This window comes from Ambystoma mexicanum, chromosome 7q (assembly GCF_040938575.1).
Source record: "Ambystoma mexicanum isolate Mex_15411 chromosome 7q, UKY_AmexF1_1, whole genome shotgun sequence".
Lineage (NCBI taxonomy): Eukaryota > Metazoa > Chordata > Amphibia > Caudata > Ambystomatidae > Ambystoma > Ambystoma mexicanum.
Window position 1 is genome coordinate 661,295,435 of NC_090941.1, and position 25,187 is coordinate 661,320,621.

General features: G+C 43.6%; 1 protein-coding gene across 2 annotated transcripts in view; it reads left to right on the forward strand.

Annotated features, from left to right (window-relative positions):
- FLT3 (fms related receptor tyrosine kinase 3) overlaps nucleotides 1–25,187 on the forward strand; it is an 842,728-nt gene that overhangs the window by 656,922 nt on the left and 160,619 nt on the right. For both annotated transcript variants that reach the window (XM_069639890.1, XM_069639891.1), the window contains exon 17: nucleotides 3,635–3,788. In XM_069639890.1, the coding sequence (XP_069495991.1) occupies nucleotides 3,635–3,788 (154 nt within the window). The remainder of the gene's footprint in view (nucleotides 1–3,634; nucleotides 3,789–25,187) is intronic.

The window sequence follows — 25,187 nt, forward strand, 5'->3', positions numbered from 1 at the left end:
CTGCTCACTTTTTTGTAAACTTTGGAATATATATTATTATTATTATTATTATTATTAAAAATAATAATAATAATGCATCCCAGATACGTAATGGTGATCTGAATGACATCTTTCAGCATGAACATCATACCTATCCTCCAACTCTGTCAAAGTTGTGGAGACAGAGAACTGGAAACATTTCTGAATGATTGCACTGCCTGCAACAGCTCACACTTGGGAGAGAAAATATTTCCAGTTATATAGTCCAGGTTAGCATTCTTGATGGTCCAGCCGTCGTCAACATGCTACGACCAGGGTTTGCAAAAATATTCTAAAATTATATCACTAATGTTTCCGTACCCTATGTTAAATCACAGCTTCAATTTGCATCACGATTAGACATAATCTGGGATATGTATAGGCCTGAAAGCTTCAAGGGTGACACATGCAGCAAAAGGAGAAAAGATGTTCGGAAACGTCTTGAGCCAACAAGTTTGATTCCAAAACGTTACAGGATTTCTCAGCGTTGATGAACACACAACTGAATTGTATTCCTTCTTAGCATGAACTGCAGCAGCCATCGCCAGAAGCTAACAGGTAATTATCACAAGTGATACAGATGTGCTTTGTATAAATCATCCAGACATCTTTAGGCTGGCTCCATGCTCACATGAAAGCCCCTATACCCACTATAGATACCAATGTTGTAGTTCTATGAATATTATCAGTACATCATCTGAACATCGGTTGCATTTAGAGTTGGGAAGAATTGCTGTCTTTTGCTACTCATTAGTAAACAAGACCACTGTGTCCTGTTCGCTTTATCACCTTACTAAAGTTCCACGCAATTACTGGGTCTGATACGTTGTCCTTTTTTTAGGGGCAGAGACAAAATAACTTCCTGGGACACCTGTAATACATACGTTATTCTGTATAACCTGTTACTGGAAAGACTAAAGAAGTGGGGAGAACAGAAACAATTACTCTTGCTGCAACAAACAGGTTTTAGAAAGAATATGGGGACGTACCACAACCTATGGGCATTAAACTTTCTGATTCGTTCCAGATTGCAGCTAAAAAAAGAGTCTTTTCATCGCCTTCATCGACTTCTCCAAGGCTTTTGATAGGGTGGATGGAAAAAGGCTCTGGGGAAAGTTGATGAAGAGGGTTATCGACCCGAATTGCTTCATCTGTTCTGACTTTTCTATTCAAATACAACTGAGCTTGTATGAATGAATTTAGAAGGGAGCATCACTGACTACATAGATACAAGGAATGTTTTAAAATAATGCTGCGTTCTCGCACCTATGTTATTCAATATGGTTCCATGTAATAATGTCGCCACAAAAATCTCGCCATGGAAAAATATCGCCGAAAAATGGCCGTTTTTTGTGGTGACATTATTTTTTTACAGATTTTTTTTTTTGTTGCCCCTGTCCCCATATATATGGTCACCCAAATAATATCGCCACAACCTTTTCCCAGCGATATTATTTACGGCGACCATATATATCGGGATAATATTACCTGATACCTTCAATATTTATGTAGCTGATGTATGTGATATTTTGAACAACTGTAATTCTTACCCACTGAAAATTGGAACAGAGCCCATTGGTTGGCTGATGTACGCTAATGACACAGCCCTTCTGGACAGAACGCTAACTGGATTACACAGAACATGGACAGCTTTGTACAACGATTCTAGAGAAAAAGGGGCTTGAACTGAATTGTGAAATGAATACAATTATGGAGATAGGGACCAAGCGGTCAACTAAATATTTTGTATGGAAACTAGAGGGGTCCTCATCAACCTAGGACACACAATAAGTGCCACTTATTTAGTTGCCACCCTGAGAGATTATGTTACTTCAAGAGCATTGCAGAAATTTGGGGTAACTCAAAATTTGGCTAGATCAATGGGAGGATGTTCAGTTGAAGGAATGGTCCAAGTGTATGGTATAAGCCAAATACTGGTTATATTATATGGGTTAGAAAAGCACCTGGATAGTGAAACAAAGTGATTGAAGGTCCTTAAAGGGAAATTATGGCAGCGTGCCTTGGGGGCGTAGCAGGGCTTACCATTGGACACAATTAGGCTAGGGTTGGGCCTAGTCTCCCTTTCTACACTGATCAAAATTAAGAGAAGCATATTACTCCATAAGATAATAAACGATATAGGAGATACTCAATATAGCTGGTGTAGATATAATCAGAAAGGGCTGTCTTGGACCAAACGCATGTGAGCGAGTGGATGGCAGCTTGTCATGACTTTCATACTGAGATTGAGTGGAGTATGGATCTAAGAGAGAATGTCACATTAGTTAAAAAAATCTTGGTGAAGAAGGCTACAGAGTGAGACTGTATAGCTAACATTGAAAACTTAGCTGCTAAGAAATCTTTAAGATTATACGCAGAGCAACGTTTTCCTTATCTGCTCCCATTCCCTTACCCCATTACCTTCAATGATCCCGTTTTGAGATACTTTAAAATGAAATTATGTTTTCATTTGCTCCCTTCCCTGATGGTAATAGGAGCAAGGAAGCTTATTCCGCAGGATGCTCAGAGATGTACACTATGTAAGTCAGACGTGGAAACTATAGAGGATCTCCTTAACCAATGTCCCAAACTAAGAGATTGTTATGAAAGAACATATGGTGTATTGGGGCAAGGGGGGAAGTATAATGCAGAGAATGTATTATGGAAGCACATTTCCAATTGCCATCGAGGCCTCTTACATAAACTCCTTATAGGATGTGGAATTCTGCAATAGACGCGATTACAGAGGAAAGTATAATCATTTAAGACTGTAGGCAGGTATGCTCCTTTTTCACCTTTGGTTCTGCTGCTGGTATTTACCCTCAGGTAGACGATAATAGGGATGATAGATGAAACTAGGAACTACTAGCTGCATCCTAAGAATTTTAATAAGTGAATTGTGAGGATATTTTCTTCATTTTAGTTACAGTTGTAATGTAATGACGATTTTGTGAAAAGGTTTATGTTAGCCATTTCACTAATAGAAAGATTATAAAAAAGGAATACATATTGAGCTACCACCTCAGCATTCTGTACATTGTCTAACAGGCCAATTTAACAGTCAGTAAAAGAATCGATGAAGTCAATTGAAGTGGCACAATTTGTAATGACAACTTTATTTTTGCATGGAATTAACAACAATCATTCCCTTATTTTGTTCCTACACTAACCAACCATTGAAAACAATAAAGGTCCATGTTAGGTTAGAAAACTGCCAACTTACATTTTCTGTCAACTACTATTAGCCCTTTTTAAACTTCTCCGTTCTGAATCAGGCATCACAAAACTGAATATACACGATTTTCCAAAGGTTTCGGAACCGTAACCGCAATTTGAGGATGTAATTCAAAATGGATGTCAGGTTTTGTACAGGGAAAATCTGAGAAGTGCCCTATAGCCAAAACTGTTCAGTATGTTATGGTTTAAAAGTGTGCTACAATTCATGTTTCTGTTATCAAAGGCAAAATTGTTTCAGCTATCTGCAGCGCGTGCAGGAGTGTAAAGAAAACAGTCGCTTGAGAAGGAAACTCTTTGAAATGGCTCTGTTTCTTTGTTTTAATACTGTGGTATTCATCTATGCTGCATGCATTATTTTCACTTTGATTAACCATTTCAGGACCGGTTTACCTGATTTTTGAATACTGCTGCAATGGCGACCTGCTGAACTACCTAAAAGGCAACAGAGAAACATTTCTCAGGACGTGGGCAGAGATCTTTCAGCAGCATAATTTCAGCTTTAATCACAATTTCAAGTTAAACCCGGCCACCAGGTAAAGCTTGGCGCACACACAGCTATTTTAATGATCTCAAAGCCAGACTGATGTATTTGTATAGTCACATCCAAATTCATAAGGTGGTTACTTGGATCACAGTATAGTTAGAGTACATCTTTTGGAAGCTACTTTAATCTCATATACAGCTTGCTAAGCCTTACCTAGTAAAGAGATCTTTCTTTGTGTAGCCACATCAGTTTTTGCGTTTTGCAGACCAGTCATTTTATGGAGTTTCTAGTTTAATCAATGTAGGCCTTGAGTAACTTATTGGGTGGCTAGATATCTTCATCGCATAACTAGACGAATGCATACTGTAAAGTCAGTCGAACTTTCAGTGCAGACACTACTTCATTTCATTCTGGCTAGGTCAATTCATTTCATGGTCAGAGTAATTCACTATATTGCTACTCAAACAATCTGTTTGCAATTTGCAAACAGGCTTTATGGCGCCGCTAGATGAAGCATTGCATAGCTGATCTGTACATCTGGACAGATTTCATGCACAGCTATATCGATGGCCACAGCCACATTAACTATTACATCTACACTAATTCGTTGTTTACCCTGTTTAAACTCATTGGGCAGCTACGTTAATCAGTGTGTAAATTAATTAATCACTATGTTGCTACATCAATGTATCACACCGCTGTTTTGCCTAATTGCACATCTCGATCAAGATATTGCATAGCTAGGTGAACTCTCGCTGTACAACAAAACTTGTTTTCATTTTCCAGATAGACATTTAATTGTGCAGCTGGATTAATCACTGGACAGCTTGTTTTGCATAGATGGAATACGTTTTCATTGTAAGTTATGTAATGTATTGGGCATTTGTATAGTGCCTTCCACCATTGGTATGGTCTCAACGCACTGTAGGTTGAACGCCCTTGAGGACCGGAGTCCAAGTACGGGAAATTCATCAGAGTTATAGAATGCATGTGTGCATTTTGGCTGGTTCGAAGGTAGGTAGGGGTGGTCAAGTCCCTGCTGGTCACCCATGTTGAGCAGGCAGGTGGGTGGTTGCCAGTATGGTAGAATGGAGAATAAGCGAGAGATAATATGTGTGCAGCTAGACCTCATTTTACTGTGGGGGATAGCTACATTCTACTGGCAGAGGTGTTGTGCAAAATATGTGAGGCAGGGGAGACATTGTGGCCCCGATTCATGGAAAGTGCGCAGAGATCCCGCAAAGCTTACATGCTGAGAATGACTCTGCATGAGCCTGCGCTCAGATGTTTTTCTGCATGCTCTGCATATTCATGGAATTGCTTGCGCAAAGTAACTGCCCCGATACGCCCCAACGCAAAGCAAAAACACCAGAACAGCTACCTTTGCGTGCTCCCCCGGGCGTCAATCTATACACCCTTAAAATAGTGTGTGGGTACCCATGCAAGCAGGCCTGCATCTCAGGGACCCTGCATGGTGTCCCCCATAACTGTTAGTGGCACCCTGACAGCATGCGTGTGAAGTAACTCAGGAAAATCTGCATGCGAACCCCCGCAATCCATCACTTCATGCCGCTACACTGTGCATGTGCACCCCTAAGTTAGATCAGAACCCTTGCTGCATACACGCCCCCCTAAATCCGACACCTAATCCTATGCTCAAGTGTCTGCACGGCTGTCTTCCGATGGAGGATAGTATGAGAGCTTTGCATGGCCGTTTCCCTGCAGAGAGGTTGAGCACTTGGATCCATGAATACGTATAATTCCATGCAATAGCGGGCATGCAATGGACTGCCCGCGGGCTGTCCCTCATAACGCCCACATTTTCCCTTGTTCTTCCTCATTTTCTGAGTTCTGCCCCTACCCTGCCCTCTGCGCAAGCTATGCCCACGCTCTGAGTGGTGTCTTGCGCAAGGCACCCACCCAGCTTCTCGCCATGATGAGCCTGAGCAAAGTCCGTGCAATGTGCATAAAAACTACAGCGCAGTCAATTCCATGAGTCGACAAACAGGATTTTGCACGCAGTTTTGTGGGCAAAGTACCTATTTTCCATGCAGATATTTCCATGAATCGGCACTGTGTATTATTACATTTCATTTTACAATACACTGGCTGCATTTTACATTCACCTAGATTTAGGCACTGGCTTCAATCTAACACTGACCTAAATTCAGTACATTGGCTACAATAGGCAGTATCTTAAAAGCACCTAGTTTCAAAACATATGCAGCACCTGAAAAAAGCACCTAGATTCAAAAAATATGCAGCACCAGAAAAGCACCCAGTCTTAAAACATGTGCAGCACTTGCAATAAACAGTTTAATATCAACTATGCAGTGTCTGAAGGCCACTATAGGGTAATCGTATGGAAGTGGAAGGGTTTTCTGGAGAACAGTAATGGCTGTGTTCCCCACCCTTACCGCCTTACCTGGATTGCAGAGGCAGAGTTGGACGATAGGCATCCCCTGCCAAACTGGGGTACACAGGGAATAGGAGCTGCCCAGAGGGGAGCTGCCCTTTGCCTCTGTCCCTTTGCCGGATGCCCAGTCAAAGCTGCCCTGGGGGCCTCCATAAAGAAAGAAGGCTACTTCCTGGAGGGAAGCAGACAATCACAGGCCGGGTATGCAGGAGTGGGGCAGGAAGAGGATAGGGGAGGGAGTTGGGAGGGACAGTGGCACTGGGTGCAGGAAAAGTTAATAGTAGATAATTGAGGGTCTGGGTGAGAGGCACAAGACTTGCCCCAAGAAGATTCAATTTCATGAACAACCAATGATGGAAATAGTTCCCTGATTTCTTCCCGCTCCCTCATCCATTAGCCCCTTAAGCAGTATTCATTTTGACACATGGATTAAAGTGAGTCTCTTTAACAAACTGTTGAAAACCTGATGGGATAGAAAACCCAGCAGAAGCATCCACTTAGAGCACGGTCAGCAACCTTTGGATTTCCAGATGGTTTGGGGTAAAACTCCCATCAGCCCTAAACATAGACATAAACTTAAACAATAGATTGCTCCATGGCACTGTAGGAGGGAACAAATGGACTATGCCATCAGCCTAATTGGGTATAGCCTATGTCCTGGAATGCCACCAGTCTGAAGCAAGACTGCAGTGTATGCGGCCTTGTAAAACATTAGCTGGTTAAATGACCCCGCAAATCTGCTGGATGGATTCAGGAGGAACATAAATGATGGTGGAGGAAAAATGACTTGTAATCCTAGTTCTCCATCATAAACATGTGACTATTGCTGCACATGGTCAGGATTCCAAAACATTCAGGGCAGAAGAAATGGTCTGCAATAAAGTAGTAATAAACCCCATGATTTCATTGATTGACCTTTTCATATTAATGTGTGATTGTATTTGAAATCGCAAAAGGATTGTGGGAGGGAAGCAAGTGACCCTTTTTCTGGTTCCCGTCCGATGGAGATCGACACGACTTGAAAAGCTAATCCAACATTGCAGCGAAGCAGCACATTTTCAGTTAGTCTGATAAAAGGTGGCAAAAATCTATTTTCTTTTTTTTTTAAACTGGACTAACCTTACAAAATGAAAAGTTATAAGTGAACACATTTTGCCTCCTTTTACAGTAATTGATGTGGATGAAATAAAGTCCAGCCTCTTGAAAAGATATTGCATACCCGTCCCTTTAAGTCTTAATAATGAAGTGCTCCCGACACGACAGTTATCCATCAGTAATGTTTGTAGTGATATAAGCAGAACTAGATTGCAACAATCACGTCCATGATTGAAAACTAAGAAGAAAAGTCACTTTTCCTGCGCTATCAGAGGCTCAATAGACACATGAATAGACTGGGAAACCCAGCCGAGCAACTGGTTGAAAGGCACAGCAGAGAGAACGAAGGCGCAGGCGCACATCCGGGAAATCACGCATCCGAAAGGGCCGTTCACAAGATCCAAGCAAAACGTAACCAGAGTGTCTAGAACTTAAAAGCCAGATTGTGCCAAGCTTTGACTAGAGCACTCGAGTTTGGCAGAGTGCAGCCATTGCCTTGTGAAAGTGAATGAGCCTAGTGCAGCCCCTCCGAAATGCCGCTGGACTGTGCCATCATGGCATAACGGAAACAGACCTTGCAGTGCCAAAAGGGTACACAGGAATGTGATCTTCCTGTGATCATTGGGCATAATAGAGTATGGCTTGGTGTGCTAGTTGGGCATAACACAACCTGGTCTTGCTGTGCAGGTCGGGTTGGGTACAGTGTATTATGAAACTAGGCCCTAGACTATGCACTAACTAGGCATCCTGTAAACAGGCCATGCAGTGGTCAAACAATCGGCATCATGTATTCTTGATAAATAGTCTGTGCCCGGTGCCCATTTGGCACAATGAAATGTATTCTTTTCCGTTAACTGACCCCAATAGAGTCCGACCGTTCTGTGCAAAAAGGACTCGTCGTGGTCAGGCCATGGCACATAAAAGGGCACGTCGGAGGTTTGACTGTGCTGTAAAGTGAGAGCAGAGAGAATAGAGAGAGTGTAAACAATACATACTACATTAGCGGTTTGACTGAGAAGAAAGAGGAAGGACATTAATCGAATTTCCGTTACGTCATGCAGGTACCTCTGGCACACATCTACAGTGCTTTGTGCCAACTATGCCAAATGGAACCTAGTCGCACTGGCCTACTATACATCGGGCCAGGGTTTGAAATTGCTGGGAGCTATTGATTTTCTGTTTTCACACTAGGAGAGCCTAGTTAGCACCAAGCCAACAGTTACTAGTAGCTACGTTTGGCGCCTCAGGCTAACTGGGGACTTACAAACATGCAAATGTGACATTAACTTTAAGATTGTATGTAAAGAAGAATTAGGATACATCTAGGACACATTTAAATATAATGGATCATACATAATGGGGAAAAAAGATAAAGTGTGCATCTCATGTGGAAGTGAGATTTGCAGTGCATGGATACTCACCCCTGGTTCCGCAGTGGTAGTTCCTACCTACTGGGTGATGCTTGACACCCAGGAACTGGTTTGAGCCCCTACTCATCGAATCTTAATTCCAATCCCTGTCAGCCTATGCCTTAATAACTGGCAGTAACGGAAAAGGATCATTCTGTGTTAATTGGGCAAAAAAAGAATCTTGCCCTTGTGCCAACCGGGCATGAAGGTTACGTCCATGCAGTGCTAACTGGGCAAAATGGAAACTGAAAGTGCACGAAGGGCATATTACAATGGGAACACAATGTGCTAGCAGGGCATAAGGGAAAGTGGCCATGATTGTATTGCTAGATGTGTGTACCCTGCGTAAAACATCAGTGCCTGACATTGTTATGTGGTGAGCACCTTAGCTTCCAAGGCAAAATCTCAATTTCAGTTTGACAAATAACTTTAATGAAAATTTCAAAAAGACATTTTGAGGGAAGATTTTGTGATGACCTGCAGAGATACCCATAACATACACAGGGAGGGAAATCCAGGTGTGGAAAAGAAAAGGGGTGTAAAAGGAAAGCAAGTAAAGTCAAAGAAAAAGCACAAAAACAAAAAGTGTACAGCATGAGAAGGGTGAAGATGAGGATGGAGTCAGGAGACGAGAGAAGAGGAAGGAGATACCCACCACTATTAAAACAATATTTTGTTTGGGGTAGGGGAGGTTGATGTCCTTAAAAATAGCAGATTCTCATCGCGACATAGAGCCTGGGTGAGTACCTGGGCTTCTGATGGCAGCGGCCAAGATATATACCACCAAAAGTTACCATATGATGAGAATACCGGAGCATATAGAAATGCCTAACAAGCAATAGTAGTACCTCAGCATATTAGGTTAACAGTGGGCCAATGCCAAAATGATCAGCCTTGACTATACTTTCGGCAACGTACATTTTTATGGCAGCATTTTATTGAGTGGTTAATACCCGAAATGTTGTGGTTTCTAAGATACCGCAAATCTTTCTCATGATGGTGATGCAATGCCCCCCAATAGTCGTTGCTTTTCTGCCCGCACAGTCAACTGGGGACCCATTATTTCACTTATCGTCACTACAAGTACGGTCCTACAAACACAACCATTCATGTTGTTGGCTAAAAACACTCCCTTCCTGAAGGTGGCCGCAGGATCGGTTGGCAGCTATGTGCTCCCAAACTTAGCTGATAAATAAATACAATCACCGGAAGACTCCATTTTCATTATTTCCCCTAATGTACCCACTGGAATCGCTAGAATTACAGTAGATCTCCGTTCAAAAAACACGACTGCAAACAATTCAGTTTCTACGACCTTAGTTTCACCAACAAGGCTAGAAGCCTGAACCTTTGAAACTAACTAAAATACATTGAAACTAACTGAAATACATAAAAACTCCCTGAAACAAAGAAGGTCTATTGTATTCCCTGGGAGAATCAGTGCTAGCTACCAGCCCAATTTTGAGTTTATTCCCAAAACTAACGGAAACTGATTCAATCATAAAAGATCTTCCTGAAAAATATCAGAAAAAATAACCCAGTCCACTGGAATTCGAAAGCATTTCCCAAAGTTCAGCATGCACCTAATTTGGCACCTTCTATCCCAAGCACATCCATTCCTACAACGAAAGAAGAAGTCTAGCAGTGGCTCTGGGCCTCCGGAAGTCCCTAAAACCAGGACCTCATTCTACCTATCAACACATCAAAGCCATCATTCTGCAGATGATGCACACAGCAGTGCAGCTACCAGACCACAAAGCTCAACAACAAAACACCAACATGTGGCCCGTCGATCCGCTCAGAAAGGTATGGGGCCAAGGGAGCCCGAGGCAGACCACATTTCATACTATGTAGACAGAGTGACCAGATGTCCTGGCTTTCGCTGGACTGTCCTGGGAAATTGCCCTGCGTCTCAGGGTCTTGGGAGTTTTTTTAATTTTATATGCCCTGTCCTGGGTTTAGAAGGGTGGGTGGCAACAGTCCCGGTTTTTCCCGGGACCCGATTTCGAAATCCCGAAATCGGGCCGGTTTGACTCTTCCTGCGCAAATGGGGGAATGCAATGTGGGTGGCAATGCTTTTCACACGCCCATTTCCTCCCCCTTCCACTCCCCGGCTGCTCTCCAATGAGAGGAGTGTGCCAGTGAGCACACCCCCTCCCTGCCCCCGCAACAGGACAGCGACATAGAAGTAGGACTACCATTTTATCTGTGCTTACTTTAGTCCTACTTCTATGCCTATTGCATGCCCCAGGGTTTTTTTTTATCTGCTCACCATATATGTTGGGAGGGTGGTCGGGACCTCATTAGGACCCCTTGTTCCACCACCTAATCCAGCTCCTTCAGAGACATACCACAAGACAAGCAGCCTATTATTAAAGTCATTTGACCAAATCTGCCTCCGTCGTTATCGCAGTACAACATATCATTTGGGAGAAAGCTTCACTGCAGAGAAAATAGATGGAAAGCATATTCAAATAACAAACATTTGTTAACCAAAATGTATATTTTTAAAAAGGTACACAGTTCCAAGTTTTTGTAAGATACCTGACTGATCGCAGATTTTAGGGTTATTTATATGGCGATCACTGCAAAGTGCTGAATCTCGGCAGGGCCAATTGAGCTTTTCATGCTTACAAGTTCGACAAAACAAGAGCTTTGGAGCTCGATCTTCAAATTATTTTGAGCGTAGACAACAGAGCCCTTTGTAAATAACGATAACTGTCCTTTCATTGACTTAATGAACTAAAATAAAACCCTTTGTGGCAAACACATACAGACAGTGCGGACATCCAAGAAATTCCCCATCAGAAGCATGATTTTATACCTAGAAGTTATTCCTGTAATAAAAAGGTAAGTCTCTGAGCATTTTCTAAATACCAAAAAAAAGAAAAAAATTGGAAATCTGGCTGAATCTTTTTCCACATCTCTCTAGTGACCATCCACCATTGGCGCGAGTCCAGGTCTTTGATTTCTTCCATTTTGTTTGGTCTTCAACGACCTAGACTGTGACAATTTCTGGGGGGTTCAGCTCTCTGAATGCCCTTGGAAGACGCTCCTGCACCCTTTGAGGGGGAGGGGAATGGGAAGGACCACTCTAGCATCCATTCCCAACCACTGCTTCATGAACATTGAGCCCAAGCCCACCCCCCCAGCCCCGACAGGTAGATACACACATGCACACACGCGCACATTTAACTGCAATGCCCGTGACTTCCCTCTTCTGGGCTGGCTTTGCCTGTCAGCTCCTGAGCGCACTCGTGTGGGTCGAGGGGCGTCGCTTGCAGTTTTGGTATTTGTTCTTTTTTGGATCGTGGGCAAAAGACACAGTAGAATTCCTTCTCGAGGAGTTAACACTACTGAGATTTCTATTTTTCAGGCTAGGTAGACGATGCAGCCCAAATGTACTACTTTGAATAAAAGGCCAAGCCATTTGACACTAAACCCAACTCCAAGAGGAGCCACTACAGCTTTCCGGATTGGGTTAATCCCATCAAACCTCTACTACTAGGAATTGGTTGTTCTGAGGTACATATGAGAGAAGTAGTCAGCAGTGCCAGACAGGACCAGCATTGAGTGGTAACAATGGCACTTCCACTGTCCACCGTGGTTAAGGCCTGCGTCTGACCTAGTGGTGGGAAGTAAGCCTATGCAAGTAAGTATTTAGACACACCATCAGGGGTGTTGCTAGGTCTGGAAAAGACCAGGGGCTGTGCTGATGTCGGGACTGTCGGGACCGGGGGCTAGCTAGTCTTTTGGTTGTAGCTCCTCAGATTCTATCCGGGGCTACAACCAAAAGACCAGGGGCTATAGCCCCCGTAGCCCCCCCCTAGCAACGCCTCTGCACACCATCTACAGAGTTGCTGTATAGCAAGCCTATTTTCATTGGGTAGTTTGATTAATCTCAGTGTAGTATAATCATTATTCAGCTAGACTACTTATTGTTTTGCAAGAATTACTTTCATGGAGTAGCTAAATCAATCCATTGCACACCTGTGTTAATGTTTTGAATAGCTAGACCAACTCACCACATAGCTGGATTAATTTTTCATATTGCAGACTGATCACTTCATGAGTAGCTAGATTTGTCCATGGGTATCTGGAGTAACTGACGGCATGGCTAGATTACTTTGTTGCATAATTTGACTAATTTGCACTGCACAGGCATATTAATTTGTTTGTGCAGCTAGATCAATTTATGCCTAGTATAGCTAGTCAAACGTTCATTTGGCAGACACATTTCATGATGCTGCTACATTAAACATTGTGTACCTGCAGAAATGTGTGGCATGCCAAGTTTACTGAAACAATCACGTTGCACTTAAATCAATTGCACGTACAGCTGAATTGATGGCTGCAGCACATCAACTGTTTAAGCTCAGACCAGTGTCTTTGTTTAGTTCAGTTTAACTTCTTTAGGTAGCTATTTTAATTCTGGTCTAGCTAGAAGTCACCTTCAATAAACTAGATACATTTTCTTTAAATTATATTATTACACTGCAATTGATCAGCTAAATTAACTGTTGTGTATCTAGAACCTTTCACTGCCTGGCTTGATTTATTTCACACCATAGCTAGACTATTTCCATTCGCCTAGATAGACTATTTTTACCAGGTACCTGGAACTACAAATTCGTCGGATGGAATCATGTATTGCAGAGCTAGGTTAAAACTTGACTGTCTAGCCAGACTAAAGCTCATTCTGAAGATAGATCATCTGCTGGTGTAGAAAGACTTAACAAAGTACAACCAGACTGTCTCCAGACACATTTTCCTACACAGCAAAATGGAACTTTGCAGCTGAACTAATTGACTTGACAGCTGTATTATTAACTTTCAATTTGCAGCCAGATTGATTTTTTTCAAAGCACTTACTTGTCATTTTGTAGCTATACTAACCTCACAGAGTAGCTAAAATATTTAATCTGAAATGGCATTGCCACACTCTGCCACTACACTAATCAATCATTTTCTGCTGCTAGATAATTTTACTACGTTACCAGATTACTCCATTTTGTAATGCTAGATTATATATTTTGGCTGCTAGATATTCACTATACACCTGGATCAATTAATTAAACTGCTAGATGATCTCACTGTGGATTCAGCAGATAACAGGACTCCACAAACCTCTTTAAAATACTCAGTCAAACTCAGCCAGCCCATATACAGTGACCCATTTAGGTTAGCCTAACTTTTAAAACACCCCACCCACAAAGAGACAGATGGACAAGAAGATAATTGGCAAATGACTGTGACTCCAATATAAATCTTAACTTACAACGAGCCACAGCCCCCCACAGCTATGCAACACCCAACAACTTCACACAAGGTAACCGCAGGAGGAAGAGGATGATATTGAGAACCAAAACACTACGGGCTTGATTCACAGAGCGTTTTCCAATGGGATTTTGCCATAATAAAATGCTTCTCTGAATCAAGTCCTATGTCTCTTTTCAGCTCTCAATTTAAAGTCACGCAGATCAAAGGACGGCTGCTGCGATGCAACAGGAAAATTACAATGCAAGTGGAAGCCACAGTCAAAAAAGGGCCAACGGACAATCTGAATTGCAATCAACACCTCCAAGAGAGAATCATGGAACCTCCAATTTCTCCAGAGCCATATAGGTGCGCTCACCGCGGAGCCTTCATCACAAAATATTGGCAGGCCGTGACAAAAGCTGCCACAAGATCAAAGAAGAATGATCATAGCCATCCAAAATGCAACCTAAAATAACTACTTAAGGAGGAGCCCACCCCAAATAAAGAGAAAGCCAGAACCCCTGCATATCCAGTTCCTCAATGGGAACCAGAGTCAAAGCACAAAATGCTCCACGAGATCCTCAGCAAAGGAGGCACTGGCATTCCTTTCATCACAGAGACACGGCAAAGTAATAGCAAATGGAACTATTGAGAGCAATGTGATACTTCTACAAGCCAACCTAGCAGGTGAAAGAGGAGGAGCAATAGCTATCACGAACAAGGAACACCCTAAAATCTCAAATGTGCCACCCATGGACACCCTGCAGTGCAAAGCACTTCTTAGCTATGTCACCCTAAACTGTTAAACCAACCTCTCCTTCATTCATGCTCAGGCACAGGCCGCCTTCCTACAGTCTTGGACATCTTAGCGGCTTTTGACACCGGCAATCACTGATCCCTAATGAGAAGACTGGAAGACGTTGGACTACACAACACAGTACTACATTGGATGAAATCCTGCCTTATAGGTAAAACTGAAACCACTTGGCTTCCCCTATTCAGTTCCAGCTCTCACAAAATAGCCAGTGGAGTTCAATAAAGATCAAGCCCATCACTCCTCCTCTTCAACATCTACAGACCCCACTTATATTTCTCATAACAAAAAAATATCACCTGGTACAACTGTGCAGACAACATCAAATTCATCTTCAAAATGACCAGAAACTATTAGACCAACACCGCTCTTGCATAGAGGTGAACATATTGTTGGCAACTACCCTTTCTCCTTCCTTCCTTCCCTGCCTGCTTCCTTACCTTCTTTCACACTTTTTCCTCTCTCGCTCGTTCCTCATTCCTTCCCGTGCTGCGTAGGAAGGTTTAACTTTATGTAAAGCAAGGCAATCATATACTTTCCGAATAGCGACCAGTGTTGCAGCGGTAAAGTTATTTTAGGTCTTTGCTTTAGCCCAAAGAGTTGCAATACAGGAAAGAAAGGAAAAAGCGTCCAATTATTGTCTCTTTTTTCTTTTTAGTTTCTAGTATTGCAATTACTAGTTTGTGCTAAACAAAGACTTGAAATAGCCGCTCTAGTCATCGCCTTGAAATTGGTCGGATTCCGAAAGTATATGATTGCCTTGTTTTATTTGGAGTGAAAACCTTGCCACACTTCAATAGATTGACAGAGCAGCAGGCAGTTCAGCAGCCACTGAAGTCCTCCAAGCTCCTTTCTTGAAGCAGATAAGGTCTGCGGCTGTGCAGTGTCCCACTGCTACTGCCACATTCTAACAATGTTTTGTCCCCGCTGCAGGATGTTGCCCTTTGCATCCGTCACCAGCCAGCCAGGGGAGCAGCAGCGCAGCCTCCTTCCACCTTGTCTTCCAATCACCCTCCCTTTAATCCACCCTCTCTCATTCTCGGGCTGGCTGATGAGGTTGCTACTGGCCCTACCTATTTACAGCTGGGAAAAATAGTTTGAAGGTCTCTGGTGCACGGGCCTCCATGGGGTGCTGCTTAAATTACGATGGAGTCAAAAGAATGCAGCAGTGGGTGCAGATTGTCAGGTGGCAGGCGGCCAGTGGGAAGCTGAACCCCAAATGTGAGCAGAATTGCTCTTTGTCACGAATGGTCTAGTTATATTGGAGTAACAAGGTGAGAAGTTGAACTGAGAAGAAAGCTGGATGATACCTAAAAGGTCAAGGTGACTGCCTCCACCCTTTGCAACTTATCCAGAACAGGACTGCAAGACTTGTCCTTGGCCTCAAGCCCAGGGACCGTATCTCTCCAGGACTGAAATCTCTGCACTGGCTCCCACTGGCTGCGAGGATTAAGTTCAAAACCCTCTGCATTGTCCACAAGGCCTTTTGGGGCCTGGGGCCTCAATACCTTCAACTCTCTCTTCCTAAATATCTTCCTTCTCAAGCTCTTCGCTCATCCGCCTCCAACTCCCTCACCATGGAAAGGGGAGGGCCCTTTCCATGGTGTCCACTCCCGGAAGAAACCCGGGGTCGCGGTGGTGAGCAGAGCCTTGTCGGCCAGGTAAGGACCCGGTGAGGGCCAATCAGATTGTGTGAAACAATCTGATTGTCCCTCGGCAGGTACAAATCCCTAGTAATGTGTCCTTGCATTATCCGGCTACCCCCCTGACTTGCTAATAAAGGAACCTTTGTAATGTAGTCCCTTATCCTTTTCCATGGTGGCCATTTTCTTTGTTTTGATTTGATTTTTTTTCTTTGTTCAATGGGCGCCATGGAACGGGGGATGGGACTACATCTAGTCCCTTTTCCCCATTACGTAGTGGCCATTTTATTTTCTTCTCTTTTTTTTCTTTTTTTAGTTGTGAAACGCAGACAGTGTCTCACAACTGGAAAAAAAAAAGACTATTGCCACGTCGGTCATGCGGGCCGGAGTACTAATAGCAATAAGCCCCTTGCAGGGGGGCTTGACCACTTCCGGTAATGCCCTGTAGCCTGCATTAAGGCCCTTGCTTTACTCAGGCCTTTAACTATGGGCCCGGGGCATTACCTGAAGCAGTAATGCCCCCCCCCCCAGGGCTTATTGCTTAATTAGTTGTGTTCATTTGCAATTGCAACCAACCTAGATTTTCCTTTCTCCTTGTGAGTCCTGCTGGAAACACTGTGGCCTGGGTGCCAGCACCCCCCTCCCTTTCTCACCATACACTAACACGAATGATGGCCAGGAAGAAACAAAAAATTCAGACATTTTGATTTCGAAACTTCAAATTTTGAAGTTGGACCAGTCCAAGTGCCACAATATTTGCTCCCTGACTGGAATCTGCTGACCCACGCAATACTGGCAAATAAAGTACATATCCACTCCTAGATCTCACTTCAGCTCAGCTAGCCCAAACACTAAGCACTCCAAGTAGACACACACACACCAACGAAGCCACTCACAGCTTTTTAATGCACCCCACCAGACTATAAACAGCAGAGCACTACACTACATACCACAACCCCCAGCCAACACACCCCACCACTATGAGGACACAGGGTCTCCTTGCTTGGCAAAAACACCCCAGTCCTCGCAACACAACACATCCAGAAAACTCACACAGTACTTCCAGGCTGCATGCATCAACACAAGAGCACAGCAATCTTGCATTTTCCCTCTCATCCAAACTAACCATACCCGCCCACTCTCTTTCAGAGCCACTTCAGCACATGGAGGCCATGAAAATGGCAATGGTGTGTAGTATAAATCCTAATACTATAGGATAACATACACTCATACACATGGGATCTCAGTAAAGAACTACACATCTTAGGGCATTTTGGATACAAAAAAGCAGGGGCATTAGGAGCACAGCTGCTGATATGTGTCAAGTCAACGTTGAAGTTGTTTCTAGGAATATTTCACAGTGGCCCACCCCTTGTCGTTGTCGGGCCTGGTCTTAGTTGTGTCACTGGTGCTCACTTTGGATTAGGATCTGGAAAAGTAACACATGTTGATTAGTCAAATGCTACAGAGGAAAAACTATTGTCCCATCACAAAACTGCACAGAAAGTGTTAATTCTCAGTGCCCAATGTCAAATGAGAGCTTGTCTTCACATTACTCAAGAATAACGAGAGCAACTTTGACATGTTTATTGGGGGCCACGCAGTGTTAGATTTTGGTGTGAGGTACCGATGACTTACATCATTGCTTCCAACAAAGCACTTTGAACATAGGAAGCTATGCAAACATCTTTTAGAAATAGGATTAAAAAGGAACTTCTCAACATCATAAAAAAGAAGCAATCACCTGTTCCACCCTGGAGTACAGCAACATACTTGTGAAAGTATCTAATTTACCTGGAAAAAGAACCATCCGATTTTCATTTGATTAAAAACATTTGCATGCACTCAATAAACCTTATCAGCTGTGGGGCACTCGTTACAATGTAGACAAAAAAGACTTGGATTGTAAGAAGCAGATTCTTCATCTCTGAAATGCACTCAAGGGTAATTCTATTTTGGAACGTTGCAATGAGAGTCCCGCAGTATTACCCACAGGCGGAATTCAGTTTAATAAATACAGTTCTGAGCATTTCATCTTAGAGGAAGTTCGGGTCCAGGACGAATAGAAAATGTTGTGGTCAATTTCTTTATCCTCTTCAAAATGCTGCAGAACTGCCCCCAGGGGTCTATCCATGGGCCAGGTTTGAGCAATAAAAGCTCTGTAACTATTGAGATTGTGCAATAGAGAACCAGACAGAAAGGCCTTCTTGAGTGACCAAAACATTGATAAGCCCATGAAAATAGACAATGGAAAAACATGTAACCTGATATTTTTCAAAACTGGGAGACATATCAAAAGCGAAATATTCCTAATTATCGATGAATGTCCTATGTGCTGTGATTGTAATTGCACAGTTGCTGTGTGTACTACAGTCATGCCTGCTAGAAGGGAAGCCTCTCAGTACTCTGTAGAGACCTACGTGTTGTTCTGGAATACCAGGAGGAACACCAGTTTCAAGCGTCCCCATCAATGTTGTTAGGCAGAATCCTGGGCAGTGCCCTTAGGGACCACTACACAAAATTAAGACAACAAGTGGTTGGTACAAACCCGTACTACACAGAAAGAGTGGTAGCAATGGCTGAGCAGCCAGACTTATCTCAAGAGCAAATGAGCAGTAGCAGAGATTACACAAAGGACTACAATTACTGTGATTTAAGCAAACATTGACTCAAGGTTTCTGGTTAAAAAATATAAATACATTTATTTTTAAACCATCTGTTCACAAAACACTTCACTTCTATTAAAATAAAACCACACTTCAAATACACTACACACAACCAATTCCCTTTGTGCAGATAAATTCAAGGTAAGTACATTGGGATTTGACAGACTGGTGTTGTGAAACAAAGGCGTTAACAGGAGAACATATACGATCACTTTTTGACAGTAGTAACAGTTCGGTCTTACTAAAGATAAGCGTACCCGCGGGAAGAAATGTAATCGTAGTCAAACACACTTAGCACATGAATTCACACAAGAAAATTGGCGATAAAAGTCATAAGCAATACTTTTGTCAAGGCAGACAGCATCAGAGGGCACCTTCTAACCAGTAGATAAAAGTCAATAGGCCTGCGCCAGTGTCAAGTGGAACAGGGGTCCTGTTGCCGAGGATCACATGGTTAGTACAGTTTCCGATTCGAGATTGCCAGGAGTACTTAGATATTGTCACGAAAGGGAGCAAAAGTTATAAGAGGGAAAGAAGAAAAGGACAAGCCTTTGGTGAGAAAGAAGGGCTCACCCCAATTCCTTGAAGTCGGACACAGTACCTTATTCGTTGAAGAAAGCTGGTGCCACGGCAGTTGTTTCTCTAGTTCCTGCAGACTCACGGTTCCAATAGCTTCAGTCGTGGAGACAAGAAGGACGATGTCTGGAGCGATCTGCACTACCCAGGGATGAGGCTAGCAGCAGCGAAACAACGGTGAATAAAAGGTGCGCTCCTTTAAAACAGGAGAGTCTCTTCAGATGGCTATCCCGACCACTACAGCAGTGTGCAGCGATTTCAACCACGAAGAGGATCCTCTGGCTGTGGAAGGTGAGCTGCTTGATCCCACCAGCTCAAGGGAAGAAGACTCCGGACTGGATCTTCTCTTGTCGTTGAAGGGTAGATAGCTCAGGACTGCAGCAGGGCTTCACCAGGACTCGGTAGTTGCAGCAGCCATCTTCTTCTCTGCTTCTCTTTGGTTCTTTGCAGTTGCAGTTGTGACTCTGACTTTCAGCCATAGAGTCCTGCCTTTTATGCCAAAATCCCCCATTCACACAGCCTGGCTGTCAATCACTCAGCAGGGGGGGGTTGTCTGGGCCGGACAACCACCTCAGCCAATCGACACAAAGTGCAACTTGGGTCTCCAAGGAGACCCTGTGCAGGGGGTGACTAAACCCCTCCCTCACATTAATCCCACCTAGAGACCCAGACGCCAAAGGAGGGCCTCTGGACAGAAGCCCGCCAAAGGTCAGTGAACAAAGAAGGCAAACCTGGTTTGGCGCGAAAAGTAAAACACAAGAAGGACTTTAACAAAAAGATTTGGTTACTAAACCCGACCAAAGCCAAAATAAAAAGTATTTGGTCAAGCGGGTTTAATATAATAGCCGAAAACAGTAACACGTTTATATAGTATAATCGCGGTAGAAAAGTTAGGGTAGCTACCACTGCCACCAGCCAAGTCTTAATGTTAAGAGAGCAAAACAAAGCTCATAGAGGCACAGACAAAAAGGGGTAGGAATTAACCCTTTCCAATACTCCTTGTAAAATGGGGTGTAATGGGTCTGTAGTTTAAAGTGACTATATAAAGCTAATGACAACTTTACCTGTTTCTGGGGGACAGTAGTCAGCCCCAGAAAAATGGAGTCAGTGGGAACTCTCAAAGACAACCCTGTGTCACTGCACTGAAGGTGCTGTGTAACACACACAAAAGTGGGGCTCATGGAGTGGTGTGGACCCAGAGCCCAAGATCACACAAAAAGTAGAAATACACATGGCAAAACACATGTGAGAGTGGGAAAAAGGCTCACACTCGTTCCAGGTGGAAAAAAGAAACCCCAGAAATCCAGCAAAGCTGCTGAGGGACTCACTAGGTGAGGGAAATTAGCCATAAATGAGAATTCTCCCTAACAAATGTTACTTAGCAGGGACTTTGCGGAAAGTGGCAGAAAAGTGATCCGACTAGGCCACGTCCTGTGTGGCCTGGCGGCGTTGCTTTAAGATGGTCAGTTTTGTATATGGTCGACAGCCTTTTTACCAACTTGTTCTCTTCAGCGGTTAATATTTGATGCTGAATATACCAGTAGACCTTTCTGGACATCTGATACTACTATGCATTCCAATGGCCCAATATGTTCCATAGGCAGAACGTCCCGCCATACCAACAATGTCAGAGAAACTTCTAACTCTGTTCTTAATGCCACCTGAACTTTTTAAAATATTGATGTGATAGAACCAGTGGCGGCAGGCCGTCCTTGCCAAAAACTGTCTGCCTCCCAAGTTGACCCGAGCGAAATGGAAGAAGTACGTCAGCAGACTAGCACAGCTTCCACAGAGGCTCAGGTGAGAAATCACTTCAGTATTGTAAACTATGAAAGCCTCTAGCAGCTGGGTTTGCACATCCCGGGTGCTAAAGGCAGTGGGAGCAGAAAGATTGGAAAGATGGTGAGGGGCTATAGCGGTGCCACACTCAGGCTGCTCAGAACGTCTGGTTTGTTCTAGCAAATACGGGCAGAATTCCATGCAAAATCTGATTAGTTGCATCCTATGCCTCGGGTGTTAATGATTGTAACTTAATTTATGGGGCGCCTTTCCATACAATAGGCTGTTTGGCCGTGTTTGTTCTTGGTAGAGGGTCTTCCAGGCTTTTTTGTGAAATTTTAGGAAGTTGGGGTTTCACCCTAAATTACCCTAGGTAATCCAGACGTGGACCCCTTGCTCACTGTGCTTACAAAGGCTCAGCTTCAACTCATCGATGAGGCCTGACTTGGCCGAAACACGTGTCTGGGGTTGCTGTTGGAAATCTTATTCAGAGGAGAATTGCCTAGCATTTTGGTGCTGGACTGCCCAAGTGGGTGGGGCCAGATTGACACACAAATGGTTATTTCTCCTCAGTGAAAGGTACAGTGAGCAAAAATGTGGTTGTAGACCGTCTCGAGTGTGTACTTTCCCATAGAACAGATTATTTGTCCGTATTCATTCTTGGTAGAGCGGCTCCCAGACCTTTTTGTGAAACTTTATAGTTACAGAAGGAAATGTAGATCAAATTAATAGCTTTTTAACTATCAGATTCATCTTAGGGTTTCACTAATCTTTATAATTTATGTAAGGATAGTTGTTCCAGCTTAATAAAGCATTTGTTTCCCTTGTGCTATTTTTGATGTTGATGTTTGATGTTGAGCTGAGGAGAACCTCTCTGTCCGACCTCACATATGGCTCCAGAATGTAATCCCTTGGCTCTCAGCTGTAGTACCATCAAGTTAGCAGTTCTAGAAAAAAAATATCTATACTATGTGTGCATGAAAAGGTTGTACACCAAGAGTGAACATATAAACAACCAAAACAGACTTAGTTCAGTTGTTGTGCATTATGTCACTACAATGTATCAAAATGAGATTAACAAGTTGGCCTTTCACAAGCACTTTCCTGCCTGCAAAAAATTCATTTTACCCACACAATGGGCCTCATTACGAGTCCGGCAGTAACCGTGCCTGAAATTCCGGCAGGTTACCGCCGGACTCGTATTACCATTCCGCCTCTGTGATTCCCGGAATTACCGGGGCATTACGACCCCGGTGACCCGGGAATTCTGGAGGCGGAATTCTGTAAATCCCCATTCCCATTGAGTCCTATTGGACTGGTATTGGATGGTGCCTGTGTTTCCACGTCCGCCTGCAGGCGGGTGGTGTTAAACCCGCCAGGTCAGACCTGGCAGGAATGACACCTCCGCCTGCAGGACTCGAGATCACCGGGTATGAAAACAACGGTGGCGGCGGGTTTACCGCCACCGTTAATTCCATACCGGTGACTCGTAATGAGGCCCCATATCTTTAATGAGTTCATCAAGCATGCTCTCTGTTCTGTTAATACTCATTTTCTTTGCATACATGAAAAAAGAGCAGATGAATAGTCCATGCTCCCGTTGTCTGAATTTCCACACTGACCCTTTCCCTCATCTGCCGACTCGTAGATGCTTGCTTTCTTCCTATCTATTGGATTAAGGGACATAGAGAGAGAGAACTAGAGAAAGAGAGGAGAGAGAGAGAGAGAGACGATAGATGGAGGGAGAGGGAGAGAGAGAGAGAGAGAGAGAAAAAGTTGGCATTGTGAGCTAGAAACATGGGACCTATCTGCAAATGGCCAAGGTTAGGAGTGCAGGGTTGCAGGTTGTTTTGCCTTGAAGCCCTACTCCCACCATCCCCCAACTATCCAATTCTGTTTAAGATCTCTTACAGCTTTACACTACACACCCTCAAACCCCACACAGATGACCACTACAGACCTATCTGTTAGCACTTCAACACTAACTGAGCCGCGACTAAGCTCTCCTCTTTAGCCCTGTGGCACTCTTACACATCAGTGGCTAACCGGATCCAAAGTGTTGTAGTCTATCAGATCTTGAGCTCGTTTCTATAGATAACATACTCCCAAGTGTCTTCCGCCAAACCCATTGAAAGCAGGTTGACACTCTGACCTGCACCCATCAACACCACAGGTTTCGCACCTGCCTTTCCCACTAATGAACCCCACCATTCCTTTCTCTTACAGAGTCAAGCACTGCAGGCCACCAACAGTGGCAGACAGGTGCTATATGAGACCACTTACATTACATTGAAAGGAACGGGGCACTCAGCTTCTCTTCCTGGGCCCAAAGATACGTATGTTGCTTTCCTGGAGTCATCCTGCCGACCGTGTTACAGTAATAGAAGTCAGAGAGCTCACAGGCATAGAAGTTCATTGAGAGGTGGTTAGCAGGAATGCTAGTCAGAAAAGGATCAAGGCCCTGCATGAGCTCAGACTCTTCTGAGAACAGTAAACAAGTAACCAAATGGGGAGGAATCCAGAACCAACATGCTGCTTAAATACTTAAATGCAAAAGCTATGTGACGTGAGGAGGACGACATAGCAAGAGACTTCTTAGTTTAAGAAGCTGCAATCACATATCTCCCAGAATGTCGTCTAGGAGGTTGAAACTGGGCAACTTTGAAGCCATCTTTTATTGTGGCTAAAGCAGGTTTCTATTTTTTCTCAACCGTCCCAATAAATGAATATAATATTCTTTACATGGTTTAACTCTCTGTATGGTTTGTCCTTGCACCTAAAAATGTAGGAACAGAATGCAGAGAGGCCACAGAACACCTGGAAAGCCCTTGTTGTGGTAGCCCATTGTGTTTTTTGGGTGGCCTGAAGACCCAGTCTATTAACAAAGCAGGGGAGTAGGGTGGAATAAGCCGGAAGAGCAGCCGAGAGTGGGGGGTGGGCGAAGAGTGCAATTCACTTACACTAAATCATAAACGAATAATGTTCACAGAAAAGCTTCTTCAATTTACTAGGAGGATGATGTGCAAGCCCCATTCTCAGAGATCCACAACCGTTTTCTTTTACAGACCAGCTAGCCTCCTCCAAACGTTCCCCCTTTCTTCAGAAAGAAGCGGTTCACCACCATTGTCTTTGTTGTACAGTGAGGGCTCGGAAAAAACGCATTGCACATGGAATAAAACACTAGTTCCATTGAAAGAAGCTGTGGTCCTAGCACTTTCCTCAAAAGTCGAAAACTTAATTCAAGAGCAAATACGAATGCTATCTATAAGAAGCAAGTTCAGAATGCTGTAAACACATCATTGTGTTGTGAGGGCAACATAATGATCAACCAAGTACTCGTGTCACATTACTAAAGTCAAAGAGACAGCAGCAGTGACATCACACATTTTGCCCCTGATGACATCGGCATCCCGTTGTTTCACTGACAGTAATTCATTTGTGGTAATATACCATGAAGTAATTACTATAGGTATTTATAGGTAGGGGGTAAAAAGGGGTGGGGAGGGTTTGGGGTAGGGATAGTAATGAAGGGGAAGGGGAGGATTGAGGTGGGACCCCCAATTAAAAAACAAATCGCTGAAAAATGTCAAAGTAATTACTTTGTGGTAAATTACCACAAAGTAATTACTGTCGGGTGAAGTGACATGGAAAACATGACATCACATGGCATTTCACTTGTCCACGATGGAGGGGCATTTACAGAGGGACCTCCTCCTAATGGGTTCTTCTATTTACATAAATCCTAATGCTTGGTAGAGCTTAATCTGCAAATCTCACCTCAGTGAAGCCAA